Here is a 23,100-nt window from a genome sequence, read left to right as displayed (position 1 = left end):
CCATCACCAGCATACCACAATTAACATTCTCATGATAGATTGTAACAGTTACCTGAGAATAAGAAAAGCATAGCAATGGAAGAAATTTGAAATGACAAATTTATTAAGTACTTCTAGACCATCAAGTTACAAAAGGCTGTTAGGAGACTTAAAGAGTGAAAATAAAACAAGAACAAATACAACAGATTGTCTTAGGTTGACCAATTCTCATATAGTTTTATCTGCAGTACTTTATTAATTACTTAGCAAACTTCTTTCTGAGATCTGCTAAGTTTAGAAAGTGAAAAGTCAAGCTGTATTCTGGTTAATATATTCATTGATCATGACACACTCATTTTTTCTGGATGCAGCAGGTAAAATGAAGAGAAGTGCTTCATCATTCTTGATTTGTCATTAACACGGAGAGATTCTCTAGATTTCTGGGTAAGAGGGATAATTAGCAATCCCACAATGATTTTTACTGTTTCTTGCCATCCGAATATATCCTTGTTCACCGAAGTGGATGCCCCAGCTTTAGAAAAAGAAATAACACGAAGTTACAAATGATAACAGGCAGAACACATTGAGGGCTATAACTATGATACAAATAAAAGCAGCACATTGAGAAAATGCATACTGTGATGGAGAGCAGCAAGTTTAGTTGAAAAGGGAGACTGGTCATCTTGAGAGGTGCAGTAGGGAAAGAGAGGATAGAAGGTTGTTTTAGGGCCGTGCTGTGAACAGCTGAGAGCAGCGGGCTGAGGAATTTGTGCTTCAATTCCATAGGCAAAGGGAAGCCCTTGCAAATTTTTTGCTCAGGACTCAAAGGGAAGTTGTTTTTGCATGCAGCAGAGAAGCTAAGTGTGTTTGTTTCTGGAAGACAAGTGGCATAATCTAGAGGCTGTGCATTCAGAGGCCTTAAATATCCCACATGTCAGCCCTCACTGAATGCTTTTCAGGGCTTGTTTTTCTCCCTATGTACTGGTTTTTTGCCTTTTTTTTTTTTTTTTTTTTTTTTTTTTTTTTTTTTTACAGGCAGAGTGGACAGTGAGAGAGAGAGACAGAGAGAAAGGGCTTCCTTTTTCCGTTGGTTCACCCCACAATGGCTGCTGCCGCCAGCGCGCTGCGGCCAGCGCACGACGCTGATCTGAAGCCAGGAGCCAGGTGCTTCTCCTGGTCTCCCGTGCGGGTGCAGGGCCCAAGGACTTGGGCCATCCTTCACTGCCCTCCCGGCCCACAGCAGAGAGCTGGACTGGAAGACGAGCAACTGGGACAGAATCTGGCGCCCCGACCAGGACTAGAATCCCAGGTGCCAGTGCCGCAGGTGGAGGATTAGCCTATTGAGCTGCGGAGGCGGCCCCTATGTACTGTTTAACACAGTTATCTATTCCCACTTGCGTTCTCTCTTGTCTTTACAACACTATTGTGTCCTGAATTTTCTAATCTCTCTGTAGGCTCTCTTTCTCAGATTCTTTCATAGGCTTCTTTTTGGGGCTTTCTTTCCCTTAATTGCTATTCCCCTGCTTAAAAACTTTTAATGGGAACTGGCTTGGCGGGTTAAGCCACCAGCTACAATGCCTGCATCCCATGTAGGAGCTAGTTTGTGTTCTGTCTGCTCCACTTCCAATCCAGCTCCCTGCTAATGTGTCTGACAAAGCAACAGGAGATGGCCCAAGTGCTTGGGCCCGTTCCACCCACATGAGAGACTCAGATGAAGTTCCTAGCTCCTTGCTTTGACCGGGTCCAGCCCAAGCCCTTGCAGCCATTTAGGGAGTGAACCAGAGGCTGCAAGGTCTCTCTGTCTCTGTCTTTCAAATAAATAAATAAATCTTAAAATAAACAAAAAAAAACCCTTTAATGGCTCCCTAACACCTTTACAATAAAACCCAAACTCCACTGTCACCTGTTAACAATGTATACAGTTCTTTTTTCATATCTGGTTGGATAAGGAAAGCAATCACAACAAACTGGTCCTATTTGAATGTGTTTTGCTTGTATTTGAATGTGAAGTAACTCTGAGGGCAATGTTGGAGTGGATGTAGGGATGGTGTTTGGCCTGGTAGTTAAGATGACAGAGTTCTACATCAGAGTACTTGAGTTTGATCCCCTGCTTTGGCTCCTGCCAATGCAAACCCTGATAGATAGTGGCAATGGCTCAAGTAATTGAATTTCTGCCAATCCCATGGGAGACTTGGATTGAGTTCTGGTTTTTGTAGGTATTTGGGGATTGAATCAAATGATGAGATCTCTTTCTCACTTTTCTATCTATCTATCTATCTATCTATCTATTTCTCTCCATTTGTTCTCTCTTTATCTCTCTCCATCTGAACTAAATAATAATAAAAGCTACAATTTACATTAATAAAGGTTTTCCCATATTTAGAATTATTTTCTTCATATAGATTCCAAGAAATGAAAATAATAAGACAAAGAATTTGTACATTTTTAAATGTTGTTTATTTATAATTGCTTTCAGGGAGAAATGAAACAATTTCCTCTCCTGCCAGATTGTATGACAGTGCCCAGTTCACCCTCAACCAGTAGAAATTCTGTAGGCAGCAATGGCCTTCAAGGACAGTTCAGAAAGATGAAAAACACACATAAAGAAAGAGACAGGCAAGTATTTGCAAATTTAAGGAGTAATCAGTATGTAATTCACTGTGGCCAGAATGAGTGTGACAATAGAACATAGTGAGAAAATGTCTAGAAAGCTATATGGGAAGTTAGATAATGGAGAACCTTGAATGCTTGGCCAGGAGTTTAGGCTTAATTTTGAAGACAATGTTAAACTTTTTAGAATATTTGAGCACAGGGGCCAGCACTGTGGCTCAGGTTAAACCATGATCTGCAGCATCCCACATGGGCTCCGGGACGAGACCTGGCTGCTCCACTTCTGCTATGGCCTGGGAAAGCATTTAGAAGATGGGTCAAGTGCTTGGGCCCCTGGACCCACATGGGAGACCTGGGAGAAGCTCCTGGCTTCTGGTTCCTGGCTTCAGATGGGCCCAGTTCTGGCTGTTGTGGACATTTGGGGAGTAAACCAGTAGATGATAGATTCTCTCTCTCTCTGCCTCTGGTTCTCTGTAACTCTGCCTTTCAAATAAATAAATAAATCTTTAAAAAATGCTTAGAACAAAAAGGATTTTGGAAGAAACTCAAGGGAAAATCATTCCCTGTTTTGGGTAATGTATCACCATCACCATGGCCTGATTACAAAAGCCTTGGCATCAGTTCGGGCAGCCTCCTTTCCCTCAGTCCACATAACCCTGTCCACTCAGCTTCTGAATCATATTTTATGTGTATTTTCTTCTCTCCATCCCCAGTGGCCTTGCTGTAATTCAGATTCTATTCTATTCAGGTATGGAGAAATCCTAAAATACATGGTGTGTCAAACCATGCTCAAAAGTTCTTCTTCGGGCTGGCGCCGTGGCTCACTTGGTTAATCTTCCACCTTGCGGCGCTGGCATCCCATATGGGCACTGGGTTCTAGTCCCAGTTGCTCCTCTTCCAGTCCAGCTCTCTGCCGTGGCCCAGGAAGGTAGTGGAGGATGGCCCAAGTGCTTGGGTCCCTGTACCCGCATGGGAGACCAGGAGGAAGCACCTGGATCCTGGCTTTGGATCGGCGCAGCACCGGCCGTGGCAGCCATTTGGGGAGTGAACCAACTGAAAGAAGACCTTTCTCTCTGTCTCTTTCTCTCTCACTGTCTATAACTACCTGTCAAATAAAAAATAAAAAAAGTTCTTCTTTTTTTTTTTTTTTTGGTATGACATTTATTTATTTGAAAGTCAGAGTTACAGTGAGAGAGGGAGAGACAGAGAGAGAGAGGAGAGAGATCTTCCATCCATTGGTTCACTCCCCAAATAGTCATAAAGACCAGGGGTGGGCAAGACCAAAGCCAGGAGCCAGGAGCTTCATCTGGGTCTCCCAAATGGGTGCAGGGGCCCAAGTACTTGGGCCATCCTCCAATGCTTTCCCAGGCACATTAGCAGGGAGCTGGATTGGAAGTGGAGCAGCCGAGACTTGAACCAGCACCTATAGGCAGAGAATAAAGCCCTGGGGGAAATACCAACATGTAGGGGCTAAGTAGAATAAGTGTTCATCATGGAGACTAACAAGGATAATTAGAGAAGTATTGCAGAAGATAAACTATGAAAACAAGGAGAAGATGGCAGAATAAAAAGTGAAGAAATGGGGCTACTGAGTGATTTGAAATGTCACTTTGTAGGAAGTGTAAGTGTTTATCATTGGGAATATGATTATCGTTACCATAGTCACAAAACAGCATTGGTTGAGTTTACCTAGAATCCTTGGTTTTAATTAAAAACACATTATTATACAAATATATTACCTGTTTTTCACAAGCCAGTAGTCTTTCCCCTTAAGGTTACCATAGCCAACTGCTAGTACGCCATGATTCACATTCTGAGTACAGGATGGTTCATAATAGACACCTGCCAATGAAAAATGGTGGGAAAGACGAATGCTATCTGGTAATAAAGGACATTTGAGAATGCTATTAATTTTTTTTTTTTTGACAGGCAGAGTAGACAGTGAGAGAGAGACAGAGAGAAAGGTCTTCCTTTGCCGTTGGTTCACCCTCCAATGGCCGCCACGGCCGGCGCGCTGCGGCCGGCGCACCGCGCTGATCCAATGGCAGGAGCCAGGAGCCAGGTGCTTTTCCTGGTCTCCCATGGGGTGCAGGGCCCAAGCACCTGGGCCATCCTCCACTGCACTTCCGGGCCACAGCAGAGAGCTGGCCTGGAAGAGGGGCAACCGGGACAGAATCTGGTGCCCCGACCGGGACTAGAACCTGGTGTGCCGGCGCCGCTAGGCGGAGGATTAGCCTAGTGAGCTGCGGCGCCGGCGAGAATGCTATTACTTTTTAATATATTGTTTTGGATATATGACAAAAGTTAATTAAAATGTTAGGAACATAAACTCTTAAACTCTCCAGAGTTCAAAATTCTTTCCCTTCAAAACTGTATTTGTCAATTTTCTTATAGTCACATCAGTTTTAGTTCCCTCAAAAGCTTTCTTTGATAATCTACAACCTTTTAATAATTATTTCAACCTATATGCAGTCAGTTATTGTACTTCTTTGCATATATTCCTGAATTGTTTGCTCCATATATTTTCACTTTTAACTAAATTAAATACCTAAGTGGAGATTTTAAAAATATCTTATAGCCGCCGGCGCCGCAGCTCAATAGGCTAATCCTCTGCCTGCAGCACCGGCACTCCAGGTTCTAGTCCCGGTCGGGGCGCCAGATTCTGTCCCGGTTGCTCCTCTTCCAGTCCAGCTCTCTGCTGTGGCCCAGGAAGGCAGTGGAGGATGGCCCAGGTCCTTGGGCCCTGCACCCGCATGGGAGACCAGGAGAATCATCTGGCTCCTGGCTTCAGATCAGCGCGGTGCACTGGCCACAGTGCACTGGCTGCAGCGGCCATTGGAGGGTGAACCAATGGAAAAGGAAGACCTTTCTCTCTGTCTCTCTCTCACTGTCCACTCTGCTTGTCAAAAAAAAAAATATATATATATATTATAGCCTTCAACTTCATCTAATACAATGTCCTACCTTTAGTGATTGCTCAGAAAATACACTTCAGTTTTGTATAGTTATATTATACATCCTGCTGTGCTCTACCTACTATATAAAGTTCATGCACAGGCTCTGCAGTCTACTTGTACAGTTTCTTTAAAATAAATATTTATTTACTTGAAAGGCAGAGTTACAGAGAGGGAGAGGCAGAGTCGGGGTGAGGGGTCTTCCCTCCACTGGTTCACTCCCCAGATGGCCGCAATGGCTGGAGCTGGGCTGCTTCAAAGCCAGAAGCCAAGTCTCCCACGTAGGTGCAGGGGCCCAAAGACTTGGGCCATCTTCCACTGCTTTCCCAGCCATAGTAGAGAGCTGGATAGGAAGTGGAGCAGCTGGGGCTCAAACCACTGCCCATGTGGGATGCCATCACTGCAGACGGTGGCTTGACCCGCTATGCCACAGTGCTGGTCCCTAGTTATACAGTTTTAATCCTAGTTCAACCACTTTTAGATTGTATGGCTTTAGGCAAATCAACTCTTCTCATTATTTTTTCATCTGTAAATTAAGGTTATTGTGAGGCTTAAGTGAGATAAAGAATGTAACACAGTACTTGGTATGTAGTGTTAGAAGTTTGGATAAGTATTACTATTACTAACTAGAACTGGATATAAAATACTTCTGTGAAATGGAGGAGTCTGTTTAACCCATGGAAACATTCAGAGGAATAGAGTGATGGCAAAGGAGAATATTCTTTTGTATAGTGCAAGAGTAGGATATGATAAGAAAATATTAGGGGTTGGCGCAGTGGCATGGTAAGTAAAGCTGCCACCTGCAGGGTGGACACTGGTTAGAGTCAGTCCCAGCAGCTCCACTTCCAATCTGGCTCTCTGCCATGGCCTGGGAAAGCAGTAGAGGATGGCCCAAGTCCTTGGGCCTCTGCTCCCATGTGGGAGACCCAGAAGAAGTTCCTGGCCTCAGATTGGTCCAGTTCTGGCCATTTTGGCCATTTGGGGAGTAAGTCAGAGAATGAAGAACTTTCTTTCTGTCTCTCCTTGCTTTCTCTGTGTAACTCTGCCTTTCAAATAAATAAAATAAATTTTTTTAAAAAAGAATGGGGGCTGGTGCTGTGGCAGGTAAAGCTGCTGCCTGTGGTGCCAACATCCCATATGGGCAGCAGTTCATCTCCTGGCTGCTCCTCCTCCGATCCAGCTGGCTGGAGAAGCAGTAGAAGATGGCCCAAGTGCTTGGGCCCCTGCACCCATGTGGGAGACCCAGAAGAAGCTCCTTGCTCCTGGTTTCAGTCTGGACCAGCCCTAGCTGTTGTGGCCTTTTGGGGAGTGAACCAGAGGTTGGAAGATCTCTCTTTGTCTATCTTTCCTTCCATAACTCTGCCTTTCAAATAAACAAATAAATATTTTAAAAAAGAGAGAGAGAGAGAATAATATATCTGACGTTTTACCACTTCTGTAGAGGAAGAAAGAAGAATGACTTGCATCTATAGCCACAGACACAGGTCCTTTATTGGCCACAGCTTCTTTCAAGGCCTCTTCACTGCCAAAGGGAAGTTCTGTGTACTTTGAACAGGTGGCAGCACGATGTTTTGAGTCATAATGGCACTTTTGATCCTGCAAATAATAATAATAATAATAAATATGTATGAATCAGATAAGGAAGGATACTTTAACTTCCTTGTAAGTCACCAGTATTCTAAGTCTGGATCTAAAATACAAGATCTTTCCTCACTTTAACCTTTTCAAGTGTCTAAGTCTCCTTTTTCCTTTAAAGAAAGAGAAATCGAATCTTCTTTCTTAACATTTCTAGATTTTACCAATGACAGGAAAAACTGAATGATTTTCTTGTTTTAAGTTACGAACATTTCCATACTTGCAAAACCTGCCAGGACAATTTCTCCTCTGAGATGTTTTGCCAAGGAATGCTACACAGAGGACATAAAGTCCAGACTAGAGCTTTAAAATATTTTTGATGATGTAATGCCTGAAAGAGGACCCACAAGTTAAATGTTGGTTTATAGACATATATATGTTTATAAACATAATAACATATGTTTTATATACATATTAAAAATGCTAATACTTCAATTGGGAGAAAGGAAGTTACAAATTCATATTTGTTGTATATACAGTTTTTTGTTTTTTTTTTTTTTTTTTATGACAGGCAGAGTGGACAGTGAGAGAGAGAGACAGAGAGAAAGGTCTTCCTTTTGCCGTTGGTTCACCCTCCAATGGCCGCCGCGGCTGGCGCGCTGCGGCCGGCGCACCGCGCTGATCCGATGGCAGGAGCCAGGAGCCAGGTGCTTTTCCTGGTCTCCCATGGGGTGCAGGGCCCAAGCACCTGGGCCATCCTCCACTGCACTCCCTGGCCACAGCAGAGGGCTGGCCGGGAAGAGGGGCAACCGGGACAGAATCCGGCACCCCGACCGGGACTAGAACCTGGTGTGCCGGCGCCGCTAGGCGGAGGATTAGCCTAGTGAGCCGCGGCGCCGGCCCTATACAGTTATGTTTTTTAAATGCTAAACAGGAAAAGAGTCTGAAGGAAATAAACCAAAATACTAATGGTTAAGTTTTTGAATGATATCTTAATATTTTCTAAATTTTCTATAATATGGGCATATTACATGTGGTCCCTGTTCACATGGGAGAACCAGATGAAGCTCCTGGCTCCTAGATTCAGCCTGGCCCAGCCCTGGCCATCGTAGCCACTTGGGGAGTGAAAGCAGATGGAAGATTTCTCTCTCTCTCTCTCTCTCTCTCTCTCTCTCTATATATATATATATATATATATCTCACGCTCTCTCTGTAACACATCTTTCAAATAAATAAATGAATCTTTAAAACAAAAAAAGTTAAAAAAAAAACTAGGGAGATACACAGAATATTGAGGATGATTTGCTTAAAGTCTGTTTTAAAACAGATTACTGGTTTGTTTGAAAGCATTATTCTGGGGCAGGCAGTATGACACAGTGGGTTAAGCTGCTGCTTTCAATGCCCATGTCCCATACTGGAGTGACAGTTTGCGTTCCGGATAGTCCACTTCTGATCCAGCAGCAGAAGATGGCCCAAGTGCTTATGCCCCCGCCACCCATGTGGAGACCTGGATGGAGTTCCAGGCACCTGACTTTGGCCTGGCTCAGCCCCAGCTGTTGCAGGCCTTTGGGGAATGAACCAGTAGGTGGGAGATCTCTCTCTCTCTCTCTCTCTCTCTCTCTCTCTCTCTGTGTGTGTGTGTGTCCCTCTTTTTCTGTAACTCTCGAATAAATAAATTATTTTTTAAAAAAAGCATTATTCCACTGATAAATTAAGAAAGCTACTGCATAGAAAGAGAACTCTGCAAAATTGAAGAATTCCTGATGCGGTTCTCTCACACACCCTTTCCCAAGCAATTGGTTTGGTGGTGAGACAAGGGGACAGCACGAGGTCATGATGCAGCACCAAATGTTTGCCTGTGACACACCATGGCTTTGTAGGGATAGGAAGCTTCTGAATCGATGCCGTTGTTATCGATGATGTATTGGAACGCCTCTGTCATGAAGCCACCATTGCAGCCTTTGTTCCCGTACTTTGTAGTTGAGCAATCCACCAGATTCTGTGCACTGAGAGACACCAGATTTCCTGTCTTCAGCTTCAGCTGTGCTTCCAGAGCCCCCACGGCACTGAAGGCCCAGCAAGCACCACAAGAACCCTAAAACAGAGGCGAAGTCGCAAAGGCAATGCGTCAGAGAAGGTGATTTCCATAACACAACAGGGCTGGCTGTGTGAAGAGCTCTTGACAGTTCCCAGTCTCCTTTTCTCTTAGACAATGTTTAATTGTTCTCTAGGCAAGGTCCAACCTTGATAAAGATTTACAAATGGTGGCAAGCATTTAGCCTTGTGGTTGGGCACTGGGTAAGATACCCTTATCCCTTATCATAATTTGTGGATTGGGTAACCAACTCTACCTCTTGGACTCCAACGCAGATGCTGGGAAACAGCAGTGATGGCTCAAGTGATGGGCTCCTGCCACCCAGTGGGAGATCCAGATTGAATTACTGGCTCCCAGCTCCGCCCTGAGGGTTGTAGGCATTTGGGGAGTGAACCACAAGATGAAAGCATTCTCTCTCTCTCTCTCTCTCTCTCTCTCTCTCTCTATATATATATATATATATTTATCTGCGTGTCTCCTTGCCTCTCAAATACATTTGAAGGAACAAAAAAGATCTGCAAAAGACAACTCAGAGTACAATGGACATATGAAAATATGTTGAGAAACAGTACTCCCTGAGCATGTTCAAATTCCACCCCTCTTCACTCCTAAGTAAGGATAGATACCTATAGTAAAGTGACTTAGTGGAGTCTGGATGACTTACTTGCCCTAAAATACCTTTCCTGCTGCCATATGGCATCTGAAACATACAAGATTTAACTTCAAATTAGCATTTTATTTTAATTTAAAAAGGAAGGAAACCTTATTTTTAAAAAAGATTTACTTATTTATTTATTTATTTATCTATTTATTTGAAAGGCAGAGTTATAGAGAGAGGGAAAGATAGACACAGAGAAGGAGAGATTTTCCATCTGCTGGTTCACACCCCAAATGGCCTTAATGCCTGAGACTGGGCTGGGCCAAAGCCAGGAGCCACGAGCTTCATCCAGGTCTCTCATGTGGGCAGCAGGGACCCAAGTACTTGGACCACCCCCTCCTGCTTTCCCAGGTGCATTAGCAAGGAGCTGGATCAGTAGTGGAGCAAACAGGACTCAAACCAGCTCTCATATGGTATGCCAGTGTCACAGGTGGTGGTCTAACCTGCTAGGCCAAATGCCAGCCCCAAATTAGTGTTTTTCAAACATTGTTATCCTCAGAAATGTGATGAAATGTTATTTTATGAGGAGGCATAAGCAGAAAAATGCAAAGCTGCTTTAGTTTAAAAAGGTGTAGAGCACCCATCATAACTGCTCTTTCTCTCTTTTCTCCCCTCCTCCCATCTTGCTCTCTACCCAAAGGAAGCAAATTTCTATTGGTTAAAGCAAAAATGTCCATTAAAATGCAAGCAAAGGTTCATGTTTTGCCTAGCATTAGGATTCTGATTGGAATACCCACCACATTCCACACTAGAGTGCCTGGGTTCACCCTGGCTGTGCTCCTGGTTCCAGCTTTCTGCTAATGTACGCCTTGGGAGGCAGCAGGTCACGGTTCAAGTAACTGTGTTCTTGCTATACACTTGGGAGACCTGGATTGAGTTCCCAGCTCCTAGCTTTGGCTGTGGCCCAGCCTGGCAATTGTGAGTATTTGGGGAGTGAATGAATGGATGGAAGTTCTGACTGCTGCCTGTCTCTCTCCTTTTCAAATTAATCAATCAATAAAAATTTTAAAAATTCAAGTAGCCAGGGAAAGGAGCTCATTAAATTACTCAGAGTTGGGGCCAGTGCTGTGGCGCAGCAGGTTAACACCCTGGCCTGAAGCACCGGCATCCCATAAGAGCGCTAATGCTCCATTTCCGATTCAGCTCTCTGCTATGGCCTGAGAAAGCAGTAGAAGATGGATGGCCCAAGGCCTTGGGCCCCCACACCTGCATGGGAGACCCGGAGGAAGCTCCCGGCTCCTGGCTTCGGATCAGCACAGCTCCGGACATTGCAGCCAACTGGGGAGTGAACCAGTGGATGGAAGACCTCTCTCTCTCTCTGCCTCTCTCTCTCTGTGTAACTCTGACTTTCGAATAAATAAATAAATCTTTTTAAAAAAATTACTCAGAGTTAACAACTACATATATAGTTAATTGAATCTTCCTAAACTTTTTTTTTAAAGATTTACTTATTTATTTGAAAGGCAGAGTTACAGAGAGGCAGAGGCAGAGAGAGAGAGACAGAAAGAGAGAGGTCTTCCATCCACTGGTTCACTCCCCAAATGGCTGCAACAGCAAGAGCTACACCGAACCGAAACCAGGAACCAGGAGTTTCTTCCGGGTCTGCCACGTGGTACAGAGGCCCAAGGACTTCTACTTCTTTCTCAGGGCATAGCAGAGGGCTGGATTGGAAGTGGAGTAGCTGGGTCTCTCTCCAACTAGCACTGATATGGGATGCTGGCACTGCAGGTGGCAGCTTCACCACAGTGCCAGCCCCTTTTGTAGCTTTTTTTAAAAACAAGCAAACTGGGGCCAGGCATTGTGGTGTAGTGGGTCAGGCTGCTGCCTGTGATGCCAGCACCCCTATGGGCACCAGTTCAAGTCTCGGCTGGCTCCACTTCTGATCCAACAGCCTGCTAATGGCCTGGGAAAAGCAGTAGAGGATAGCCCAAGTGCTTGTGCCCTTGTCACCCACTTAGGAGACCCAGAGAAAGCCTCTGGCTCCTGGCCTTGGCCTGACCCAGCCCTGGACATTGCAGTCATTTGGGTAGTGAATCAGCGGGCGGAAGATCTCTCTCTCCCTGCCTCTCCCTTGCTCTCTGTAACTCTAACTTCCAAATAAACAAATAAATCTTTCCCCCCTCCTTTAAAAAAAAAAGGATTTCTGACTTATCTTCATTATTTATGTATTTATTTATTTACTTTTAAGATTTATTTATTTATTTGAAAGGCAGGGTTACAGAGAGGGAGAGACAGAGGCAGAGAGAGGATCTTCCATCTGCTGGCTCATTCCCTGAATGGCCTCAAAAGCTACAGCTAGGCCAGGCTGAAGCCAGGAGAAAGGAGCTTCCTCCAGGTCTCCCACGTGGTGCAGCGGCCCAAGCACACAGGCCATTTTCTGCTACTTTCCCAGGAGCATTAGCAGGGAGCCTGATCTGAAGTAGAGCAGCTGGGAATTGAACTGTGATGCCTGCACAGCAGCACCACCCCCAAATCAATCAATCAATCAATCAATCCAAAGCAAGCTAAGGGAAAATATGACAACATAGGAACAACAGTTTTACAAAGCACATAATTCCTATTCTAATACCACAAGCCTAGCCTCAAATTATACTTCACTGGTACAATTTATAGGCCACTGAATCTCTATTTCCTCTCCTTCAGCCTTGACGTTTGTAAGTGAGATGGAGAGAGAGCTTTCAGCGCAGGCTTCTCTCACACAAGGAATACTCCGTCTCAGGCAAGCGGCTCAGCGGGAGGCCAACACAGCCATTAGATACAAGGAGCACTGGAAGTTTGCCTTGGACACCTACCTGCTTAGTTCACAGCTTTGTTGAAGGTGGCTCTTAATCACTGGCCTTTTAAGCACTGTGGAGGTTATACATAAAATCTAATGTGTAATCCTTGCACTCCAAGAGTTACAATTTAGTTGGAAAGAGGAGAATAGCAAAATTAATAAGAAAATTAATTAATAAATCAAGGAAGGGGCTGTGAGATTCACTGTCAATCGATGTGACGAGACTAAGCATTAGGGAAGAGAGGTTTCCCTAGGGTGCAGAGGTTGGGGCTGATGATACTCACCTGATATTTCACTTCAGTGACACACCCCCTCTCTCTCCAGTCCACAGAATCAGGCAATTTCTGATTGGGGTTTAACTTGTAAGTGACGTTTCTCGGCCACTGGTGGGGAATTCTCAGGGAACTCATCAAAGACACCACTTCTTCGCTGGTCTGCAAAGCAAATATACATCCCTTTCACTTATATTCTACTTCCTGTTTAAACTATCCTAGTAACTGTAATTGTGAATACAACTAAAAACCAAGAAAAACCAGCTGTGGTTGTGAGCAATACAGGTTCTCCTGACTGTCTGCTGAGGCGGGGCAAGCGTCTCTCTAGTCCTGCACTTTGCGCCAGCACCCAGTTAGGCAACCTCACTGGGAAAGGGAAAAAGAAAATGGTAAAAACTGGAAGTTACATTGAGGCAGAATTTTATAAAAGAGGTGTTTAAAAAGTGGGCCAAGTCGGCTTCCCTTGTGAGAAAGAATTACGAAGGAGCCTCTCGCATTTAAGTAGGAATTTGGTCTTCCTAGTGTGTTCTCTTGCAAAGAGCACTATGATTCTGAACTTTGGCCACAATGGGGAAGTTCGGTGGGGTAGAACAGAATCTAAAAACTCAAGGCTGATTGTGATTTTAAAAAGCCATATGCTCCCATTTAGAAAGTAGATAGATTCCAGTAAAATATCTATTTAGACTTAAGTAAGTCTGGTCATTTACTATAAAACACCATGAATTGTCTTTAGGTAATGCTTTCTGGAATTAAATAAAAAATAAGTAAATAAACAAATAACTAAATTCAACAACTGTGAGTTTAAAATTTCCTATAAATCAGAGAATTATTAAGAAAAAGTGATCGACATAGGAATTAAGTGAGGAATTTCCTTACAAATTCTTGTGTGCTTGAATTCTACTGTCTTCTAACCCAGTGCACAGGTGACTATGCCCTTCTTTGTACTGAACTTGAATTGTCATGAGCCAGGGGTGGGCGGGCAGAAATCGTGCTTTCCTAGACGTGGAAGCAGGGTTATCTGTGATTCACCCACCATGTCTGCCAGGTGGTTCATGCCCACGTCATACGAGTGCATTCCCATGGAGTGCTCCAGGTTGTGAAGCGTCACAAACTTCAGATTCTTCTCCCAGATGAGACGCCGTGCTGCTTCTTCATTCTACAATGTAAAGAAAAAGAATATAGTTATACTGTGTCCTGGACAAGTAAGTGTCCAACAATGAAAGCAGTATTTTAGGAAGCATTCTAAAATCCAATGTGAGCCTGTCTAGGAAAATGGAAATAAATGAATATATCCAAGATAGCTGCTAAAATCACATAATAATCTTAATTCTTGCCCTTAATTGTTTTGATGGTGATTAGTATCATTTTATTATATACATAATACATTTCTACCTTAATAAGTTAAAAAGCTTTTTTTTTTTTTTTTTTTTTTTTTTTAAGAATCTGTTGAGGCCAGCACTGTGGAGTAGCAAATGAAGCCACTGCCTGCAGTGCCGGCATCCCATGTGGGCGCTGGTTCAAGTCCTGGCTGCTCCACTTCTGATCCAGTTCTCTGCTATGGCACGGGAAAGCAGAAGATGGCCCAAGTGCTTGGGCCCCTGCACCTGCATGGGAGACCTAGAAGAAGCTCCTGGCTCCTGCATTCGGATCAGCCCAGCTCCAGCCATTGCAGCCATTTGGGGAGTGAACCAGTAGATGGAAGTCTTTTCGCTCTCTCTGCCTCTGCCTCTCTGTAATTCTTTCAAATAAATAAATCTTAAAAATAAAGAAAAAATAGGCCGGCGCCGCGGCTCACTAGGCTAATCCTCCGCCTTGTGGCGCCGGCACACTGGGTTCTAGTCCCGGTCGGGGCGCCAGATTCTGTCCCGGTTGCCCCTCTTCCAGGCCAGCTCTCTGCTATGGCCTGGGAAGGCAGTGGAGGATGGCCCAGGTGCTTGGGCCCTGCACCCCATGGGAGACCAGGAGAAGCACCTGGCTCCTGCCATCAGATCAGCGCGGTGCGCCGGCCACAGCGCCATTGGAGGGTGAACCAACGGCAAAAAGGAGGACCCTTCTCTCTGTCTCTCTCTCTCACTATCCACTCTGCCTGTAAAAAAAACAAAAACAAAAAACTTCTCACCAGTTTTTAACACAAAAAACTTTAGAGTTTGATATAGACCCAGTTTTTTTTTTTAAAGTAACTGTTGTCTGTTGAAGCCTATTCTTTATAGGTGATAAGATAAGCTCACTTAATCTTTTTTTTTTTTTTTAAAGAGACTTATTTTATCCATTTAAAGTAAAGTTAAAGAGAGAGAGGGAGAGACAGAGAAAGAGAGAGAGAGAGAGAGAGATTCCGTCCACTGATTCACTCCCCAGTAGCCACAACCACTAGGGTGGGACCAGACCAAAACCAGGAGCCAGTATCTTCCTCCAGCTCTCCCATGTGGGTGCAGGGGCCCAAGGACTGAGGCCATCTTCTGCTGCTTTTCCAGGCCACAGCAGAGAGCTGGATCAGAAGTAGAGCAGCTGGGACTCAAACTGGCACCCATATGGGATGCAGCATGCAGGCCTAACCCACCATACCTCAATGCTGGTCCCTCATTTCATCTTTATAGATTTTTTTTAAAGATTTATTTATTAATTTGAAAGGCACAGCTACAGAGAGACAGAGGCAGAGACAAAAAGAGAGAGGTCTTCCATCCACTGGTTCACTCCCCAAATAGCAGCCATGGCCGGAGCCGGGGTGATCCAAAGCCAAGAGCCAGGAGCTTCTTCCAGGTCTTCCATGGGAGTTCAGGGGCCCAGGTGTTTGGGCCATCCTCTACTGCTTTCGCAGGCCACGGCAGAGAGCTGGACTGGAAGTGGAGCAGCTGAGACCCCTCATGGGATGCCAGCGCTGCAGGCAGCGGCTTACTCCCTATACCACAACGCTGGCCCCATCTATAACTTTTGAAGTAATTTTTCTTATATTGTTTTCATTTTCAAAAAAATATTTATTTGAAAGTCAGAATTACAGAGAGGGAGAGGCAGAGGCAGAGAGAGAGAGAGAGAGAGAGAGAGAGAGGTCTTGGATCTGCTGGTTCACTCCCCAGATGGCCACAATAGCCAGGGCAGGGCCAGACTGAAGCCAGGAGCCAGGAGCTTTATCTAGATCTCCCACATGAGTGCAGGGGCCCAAGCACTTGGGCCATATTCTGCTGCTGTCCCAGGTGCATGAGCAGGGAGCTGGATCTGAAGTGGAGCTGCTGAGACTCACTCTGGCACGCATATGGGATGCCGACACTGCAGGCGACAGTTTTTCCTGCTATGCCACAGCACCAGCCCCCTATTGCTTTCCTTTTACCATAGTGAATTCATATACTGGCAGCTGATTTTCTTGTCCTTTAGGATCTTCATTTACATAGAATACAATGTACAGCAGTGCATCCTAGAACACCTGAAATCCTACCACCATCACCACTAAAGCCAGAATTTCCAATAAGCTGTGACCCCAGTGAGCTGTTAACAACTCTGTATTGCCACATTTCACTGCCTGGGTGAGCCCAGACCCAGAACCTGGTTCCAGGTGGCAAGTATGGCTGCAGTTCCATGTCCCTGGGAGCGAGGTTTTACTATTACCCCAGTGATGCATGTAATAGGCACGCATGCTTCGGATCTGCGCAGCTCAGGCCACTGCAGCCACTTGGGGAGAGAATCAATGGGTGGAGCCCCGCCCTGGCTGCTGTGGGCATTTGGGAAATAAACTGGCAAATAGTATCTCTCTCTGTCTCTCTCTTTTTGCCTCTCTGTAACTCTGCCTTTCAAATTAATTAATTAATTATAGAAGGAATATTCCTCAACACAATAAAGGCCATGACTGGCAGTTCCACAGCTAACATCATACTCAGCAGTGAAAAGTTAAAGGCCATTTCTCTAAGATCAGGAAAAGACTAGGGGGGCCGGCGTAGTTGCTTAGCAGGTAAAGTTGCTGCCTGCAATGCTGGCCATCCCATACGGGCGCTGGTTCAAAGTCCTAGCTTTTCCACTTTCAATCCAGCTCACTGCTAATGGCCTGGGAAAAGCGACGGAAGATGGCCCAAGTGTTTGTGTCTCCATGTGGGAAGACCTGGATAAAGTTCCTGGCTCCTGGGTTCTGGCTTCCATCTAGCCCAGTGCTGGCCATTGCAGCCATTTGGGGAATGAACTAATAGCTGGAAGATCTCTCTGTCTCTCATTAAGTCTGACTTTCAGGACAAATAATTTCTTTCTTCTTTTTTTTTTTAAGATAAAGACTAGGAAGCCCATTCTTCCATTTCTTTTTTTTTTAATATCGCTAGTTGATTTTTGTATTCTTTAGTTAATTATTTTTATTTATTTGAAAGGCAGAGAGACAGAAGCAGGCAGAGAAAGATTTCCCTTTTGTAGTTCATTCTCAATTCCCACAACGGCAGATCCTTAGCAGTAAACTAGAATGGGGAGCAGAGCTGGGACTCGAACCCAGACACTCTGAAGTGCAGTATGAGTGTCCTAAGCAGTGTCTTAACTGCTGTGCCAAATTTCCACTCCTATTTTCTAAAAAGATTTATTTGTTATTTATTTGAAAGGCAGAGTGACAGAGAAAGAGGGAGAGACAGACTGAGAAAGCGATTTTCCATTCACTGGTTTACTCCCCAAATGCCTGCAAAAACCAGGACAGGACCAGAGCAAAGCAAGGAGCCAGGTCTCCTGTGTGGGTGGCAGGAACTCAAACTGAGCCATCTCCCACTGCCTTCCTTTAGCAGAAATGGGATCAGATGCATTAGCAGGAAGTTGGATCAGAGTACGGAGTAGCTGGAACTTGAACCAGGCTTTTTTTTTTTTTTTTTTTTTTTTTTTTTTTTTTTTTTTTACAGGCAGAGTGGACAGTGAGAGAGAGAGAGACAGAGAGAAAGGTCTTCCTTTTGCCGTTGGTTCACCCTCCAATGGCCGCCGCGGCCGGCACACCGCGCTGATCTGATGGCAAGAGCCAGGTGCTTCTCCTGGTCTCCCATGGGGTGCAGGGCCCAAGCACTTGGGCCATCCTCCACCGCACTCCAGGGCCACAGCAGAGAGCTGGCCTGGAAGAGGGGCAACCGGGACAGAATCCGATGCCCCGACCGGGACTAGAACCCGGTGTGCCAGTGCCGCTAGGCGGAGGATTAGCCTAGTGAGCCACGGCGCTGGCCGAACCAGGCATTCTTATGTGGGATGTGGGTGGCCTACACAGTAGCTTAGCCCACTATATCACAATGCTTGTCCCCTGCTCCTGTTTTTAAAAAATCTATTATATATTATATTTATTTTACAGGCAGAGAGACAGATATAGTTCCCATCTGCTAATCTATGTCTCAAATGACTACAACATCCAGGACTGTATTGGGTGAAGCCAGAAGCCAGGAACTCAGTCTAGATCTCCCATGTGGATGCCAGGGAACCAACTACTTGAACCCTCACCACGACCTTCCAGGATCTGCCTTGGCAGGAAGCTAGAACTGGGAACTGGAGCTGGGAATTGAACCCAGGCACTCCAATATGTGCTGTGGATGTCTCTACTGCGAGCCAAACACCTGCCCATCGCCATTTCTATCAAACACAGTACAGGAAGTCCTCTCCAGCATCACTAATCATCAGGAAAATGCACATTAAACCTCCGATGAGCTATGACTTCACATGTGTTAGAACGGCTATAATCAAAAGGAGGGAAGATAAGCTTTAGTGAGGATGTAGAGAAAAGAGACCCCTGTGCATTCTTGGTGGGAATGTAAATTAGTACAGCCAGTTTGGAAAATGGGCTTATCAGAAAACTAAATATAGAATTATCATATGATCTAGCCGCCCCACTTCTGGCTCTGTCTCCAAATGAAATGAAATCAGTGTGACGGAGAGAGATCTGCACCGCCGTATTCACTGCAGCACTGTTCACAGTAGCTGAGACACAGACTCAACCCTAGTGTCAGTCGGTGGGTGAGCGGATAAAGAGACTACGGTGTAGTCCTCCGCCAGCAGTGCCAGCATCCCATGTGGGCACCGGTACTAGTTCCGGATGCCTCCCTTCCAATCCTGCTCTCTGCTATGGCCTGGCAAAGCAGTAGAAGATGGCCCAAGTGCTTGGGCCCCTGCACCCGCATGGGAGACCTGGAGGAGGCACCTGGCTCCTGGCTTCAGATCCGCTCAGCTCTAGCCATTGCAGGGAGTGAACCAACAGAGGGAAGACCTTTCTCTCTGTCTCTCCCTCTCACTGTCTGTAACTCTACCTCTCAAATAAATAAATAAAATCTTAAAAAAAGAGAGAGAGAGAGACTATAGTATATACTGTAATGGAGTACTGTTCAGCCTTTAGAGAGAAGAACATGGGTCAATCTAGAGGACATTATGCTACATGAAATCATCCAGGGACATAAAGGCAAGTGCCAGATGATCTCACATGTAGAATCTGAACAAGTCAGGGTCATAGACGCAGAGACTAGAATGGTGGTTACTAGCGGCCTGGGGACGAGTGGAGAGGGAGGAGAGAGGGCAGTCCAGACGTGAGGATGAACAGGTTCCAGTGTTCTGCTGCACAGCATGGAGACTAGCTCAGTAATAATACATATTTCAAAACTGCCAAAAGAGTAGATTTTTAAACATACAACAAAGAAAGGCTGGGTATGTGAGGTGATGGATGAAACTTAGCTTGATTTAATCGTACCACAGTGTACATATGTAGCATAAAATTGCATTGTACTCCAAAATACATATAATTATCATTTGTTCTTTATAAATACACAAATAAACAGAAAATTTGGAGTGCATGACCTGCTAAGTGTCATTTTTATACATAATTATATCAACTAAATATATTATGCTAGTTTGCAAGTGAACACATAATATATAGTTCTAAGACTCAGCTATTTGAAGCCTAGAGTTAAAGTTTTAAAACCAAACACGTAACGGGGCCATCAAAGAAGGGGGTACCTTTCTCTGAAGGGAGGAGAGAACTTCCTTCCACTTTGACTATGACCCTGTCGGAATAAGATCGAAGTCGGCGAACTCAAAAGGCTTCCATAGCCTTGGCAACTCATGCCTAGAGCCTAGGGAGATTTCTGACGCCATAAACAAGAGTGTCAAATTGTTAAGTCAACAACAGGAGTCACTGTGTACTTACTTCTCATGTGGGATCTGTCCTTAATGTGTTGTCCAATGTGAAGTAATGCTATAACTAGTACTGAAACAGTATTTTACACTTTGTGTTTCTGTGTGGGTGCAAACTGATGAAATCTTTACTTAATATATACTAAATTGAGCTTCTGTATATAAAGATAATTGAAAATGAATCTTGATGTGAATGGAATGGGAGAGGGAGCGGGAGATGGGAGGGATGTGAGCGGGAGGGAAATTATGGGGGGGGAGCCATTGTAATCCATTAACTGTACTTTGGAAATTTATATTTACTAAATAAAAAGAAAAAGTGAAAACAAACAAACAAACAAACAAAAAAAACACGTGGCCGAGCCGGCTCAATAAGCTAATCCTCCGCCTAGCGGCGCCAGCACACCGGGTTCTAGTCCCGGTCGGGGTGCCGGATTCTGTCCCGGTTGCCCCTCTTCCAGGCCAGCTCTCTGCTGTGGCCCTGGAGTGCGGTGGAGGATGGCCCAAGTGCTTGGGCCCTGCACCCCATGGGAGACCAGGAGAAGCACCTGGCTCCTGCCTTCGGATCAGCGCGGTGCGCCGGCCACAGCGTGCAGGCCGTGGTGGCCATTGGAGGGTGAACCAACGGCAAAGGAAGACCTTTCTCTCTGTCTCTCTCTCTCACTGTCCACTCTGCCTGTCAAAAACAAAACAAACAAACAAAAAACAACAACAACAAAAAAAACATGTATGCTTTGAAATAAAAAACAAAGTGCAAAGTAGGAAGTGAGAGTGAAGAAAGACCATGCAGTAGCACTTCCATGTGCCAGGGACTAGATACAGCACTTTTTTTTTTTTTTTTTTTTTTTTTTTTTTTTGACAGGCAGAGTGGACAGTGAGAGAGAGAGACAGAGAGAAAGGTCTTCCTTTTCCGTTGGTTCACCCTCCAATGGCCGCCGCGGCCGGCGTGCTGCTGCCGGTGCACCGCGCTGATCTGATGGCAGGAGCCAGGTACTTATCCTGGTCTCCCATGGGGTGCAGGGCCCAAGCACTTGGGCCATCCTCCACTGCACTCCCTGGCCACAGCAGAGAGCTGGCCTGGAAGAGGGGCAAACTGGGACAGAATCCGGTACCTTGACCGGGATTAGAACCAGTGTGCCCGCGCCGCAAGGCGGAGGATTAGCCTAGTGAGCCGCGGCGCCGGCCATACAGCACTTTTGTTCCTCAAACACACCAGGGCGCACCTTCTTCAGAACTGTGCACTCCCTTTCCTTTGGCCTGGGACCTTCCTTCCATTGTCCCTCCTGCTCCAGTCAATTCTCTTCTCAAAGGTCACCTTCACGGCGGCGGGGCCTTCTCTGCTGGTCCTGTCTTGGGTGCAACTTCTCGCACTGCCACTCATGCCTTGCTTTGTTTTTCTCTACCACAGCTCTCCTCCAACACGCTCTGCACCTGCCTGTTTACGTACTTATTTCCTTTTTCTCTGACTTCAATGTAAACACCATCATAATAAGGACTTTGTTTTGTTTCCTGCTTTATAGTACTGAAGGATTTGGCAATAAATGAATACACAATATTTATTGAAAACACTCCTTGTAAGAACAAAATTTTGAGAGAGAGAAAGTAGGGTTCCGGGGCCAAGGTGCGTGGCTCGAGCGGCAATCCTGCGTACCTTTTCCTTGTATTGCTTGCCGTAGGCTTTCTTCCAGAGATGCCAGTGGTGATCCAGGGTAGGGTCTCTGTGCAACTGTGCCACTGTGGAGGAACACACCAGAAGCGCCCAGACCAGCCATTTCATTCTGTTTAAGGAAAGGTAGCAGAATTCATAGCTATTAGCGGCCTCTAGTGTGACCATATACTCCTATTTTTGTCACATAAAACAGCAATGCAAAGTCAGCAAAGGGACTGAAAATTCTAAATCAGAATTCTACAGGAAAGTTCCTGGGGTGTAAGGTCACTGGGAATAACTGCAGAATTATGTCTGAAGGACTATTCCGACTGAACAGTAATACTTTTAAAAAGTGGCTTCCGGAGATTTCCCAATGTTTAGCAAACCAAATACATCAAGGAGGTTACAAAGCAGGGGCTTCCCAGAATTGGCCAAATAATCAAATCAAGAGAAATCCTTCCCTCCTTTCAAAAAACAAAAAATAATCTCCGAGAAGAGGACCGACCTCTGAAAAATCAGTGTATTTTCATAAGTTCTGAGCACATGAGTTGTTCATGGATCTGTTTAAATAGCCACCACTTTTAGAGGTGGTTGGAACACAACTCCCGACTACTGCTTTAACATCCTTAAGTCATGTTCCTTTTGTAACCTTTTTTTCAGTGCTCAATTGTCTATTTCAAAGGTGATCATTTTTTAAAACACCACTTCTAAAGTCCAAGAGACCTTAACAGATATTCAGTAACTGACTTCCTCAACCGGAATTTTACTTTCTTTTCCATTTCTAAAAACGGCTGGAAGTTTAACCCCGTAAGAACGTACATTGCTTCAGCCTCAAGGTTAGGTGGTCAGACATTAACTTTTCAAAAATAAATTCTTTTTATTTAGAAAGAGAAGAGGCACATTGAGTGGCATGGTTTTTTACTTTAGTTCCTGAAACCAAAGATTTAAAATCTGGCAGGCAAGCCCGCCTAAAATATAAACAGAGAGTGTTTAAGGACCAAAGGAGAGAAAAATAATACAGTACATACAGAACAGAGCCAGCAGGTGTTCCCATAGTAGTGCCAATGACTTGCTGTGCTCTCTTCAAAGATTTCCAGGGTAGCAAGGAGATTTCCAATTGAACTAACTTCAAAAAGAAAATGGGACCTGTCACATGAGACGTGCACAGTGAGGAACTGCACTTTCATTTCAGTTTCATTTCAAATCTGATGAGATCAGCTGCCCTGGGCCACTTCCTATGGTGTTAGGGACAACGTGGGAACAGTAAGTCATCAGAAAGAGCCCCCAGTAGAAGAGATCAATAGAACTAACTCAGTGAATTAGGGCAGTACGAGTTTACTCCTCCATTAAGTTTACTGCTAATTAAATTTATTATCAATGCCATTTTTGAGTTGGAAAAAATTTAGGAAGAGATAAAGATTAAACTCCT

At 44.9% G+C, this 23,100-nt stretch overlaps 1 protein-coding gene across 2 annotated transcripts; it reads right to left on the bottom strand.

Annotated features, from left to right (window-relative positions):
- Positions 1-81: 81 nt before the first annotated feature.
- CTSS (cathepsin S) lies at positions 82-22,873 on the bottom strand. 2 transcript variants are annotated; one of them, XM_002715580.5, is made up of 8 exons: positions 22,700-22,873; positions 21,675-21,801; positions 13,953-14,075; positions 12,932-13,081; positions 8,986-9,213; positions 6,974-7,139; positions 4,329-4,431; positions 82-511 (listed from the first exon to the last, which is right to left on the bottom strand). In XM_002715580.5, exons 1-8 carry the CDS (start codon positions 22,723-22,725, stop codon positions 412-414), a joined length of 1,023 nt encoding a protein of 340 aa, XP_002715626.2. In that variant the 5' UTR covers positions 22,726-22,873; the 3' UTR covers positions 82-411. The 2 variants fall into 2 exon arrangements, with proteins under 2 accessions (XP_002715626.2, XP_017201393.1); XM_017345904.3 differs by lacking the exon at positions 4,329-4,431.
- Between the last annotated feature and the right edge of the window lie 227 nt (positions 22,874-23,100).

This window comes from Oryctolagus cuniculus, chromosome 7 (assembly GCF_964237555.1).
Source record: "Oryctolagus cuniculus chromosome 7, mOryCun1.1, whole genome shotgun sequence".
Lineage (NCBI taxonomy): Eukaryota > Metazoa > Chordata > Mammalia > Lagomorpha > Leporidae > Oryctolagus > Oryctolagus cuniculus.
Note: the sequence above shows the minus strand (reverse complement) of the source record. Positions and strands in the feature narration are given on the sequence as shown.

Excerpts from the sequence above, each read along its gene's own strand:
- CTSS (XM_002715580.5), bottom strand. The coding sequence starts at position 22,725 with ATGGGAACACCTGCTGGCTCTGTTCT. Across the intron at positions 21,802-22,699 it reads ACACCTGCTGGCTCTGTTCT|AATGAAATGGCTGGTCTGGG; the intron begins GTATGTACTGTA and ends TTCCTTAAACAG. Across the intron at positions 14,076-21,674 it reads GCAAGCAATACAAGGAAAAG|AATGAAGAAGCAGCACGGCG; the intron begins GTACGCAGGATT and ends TTTACATTGTAG.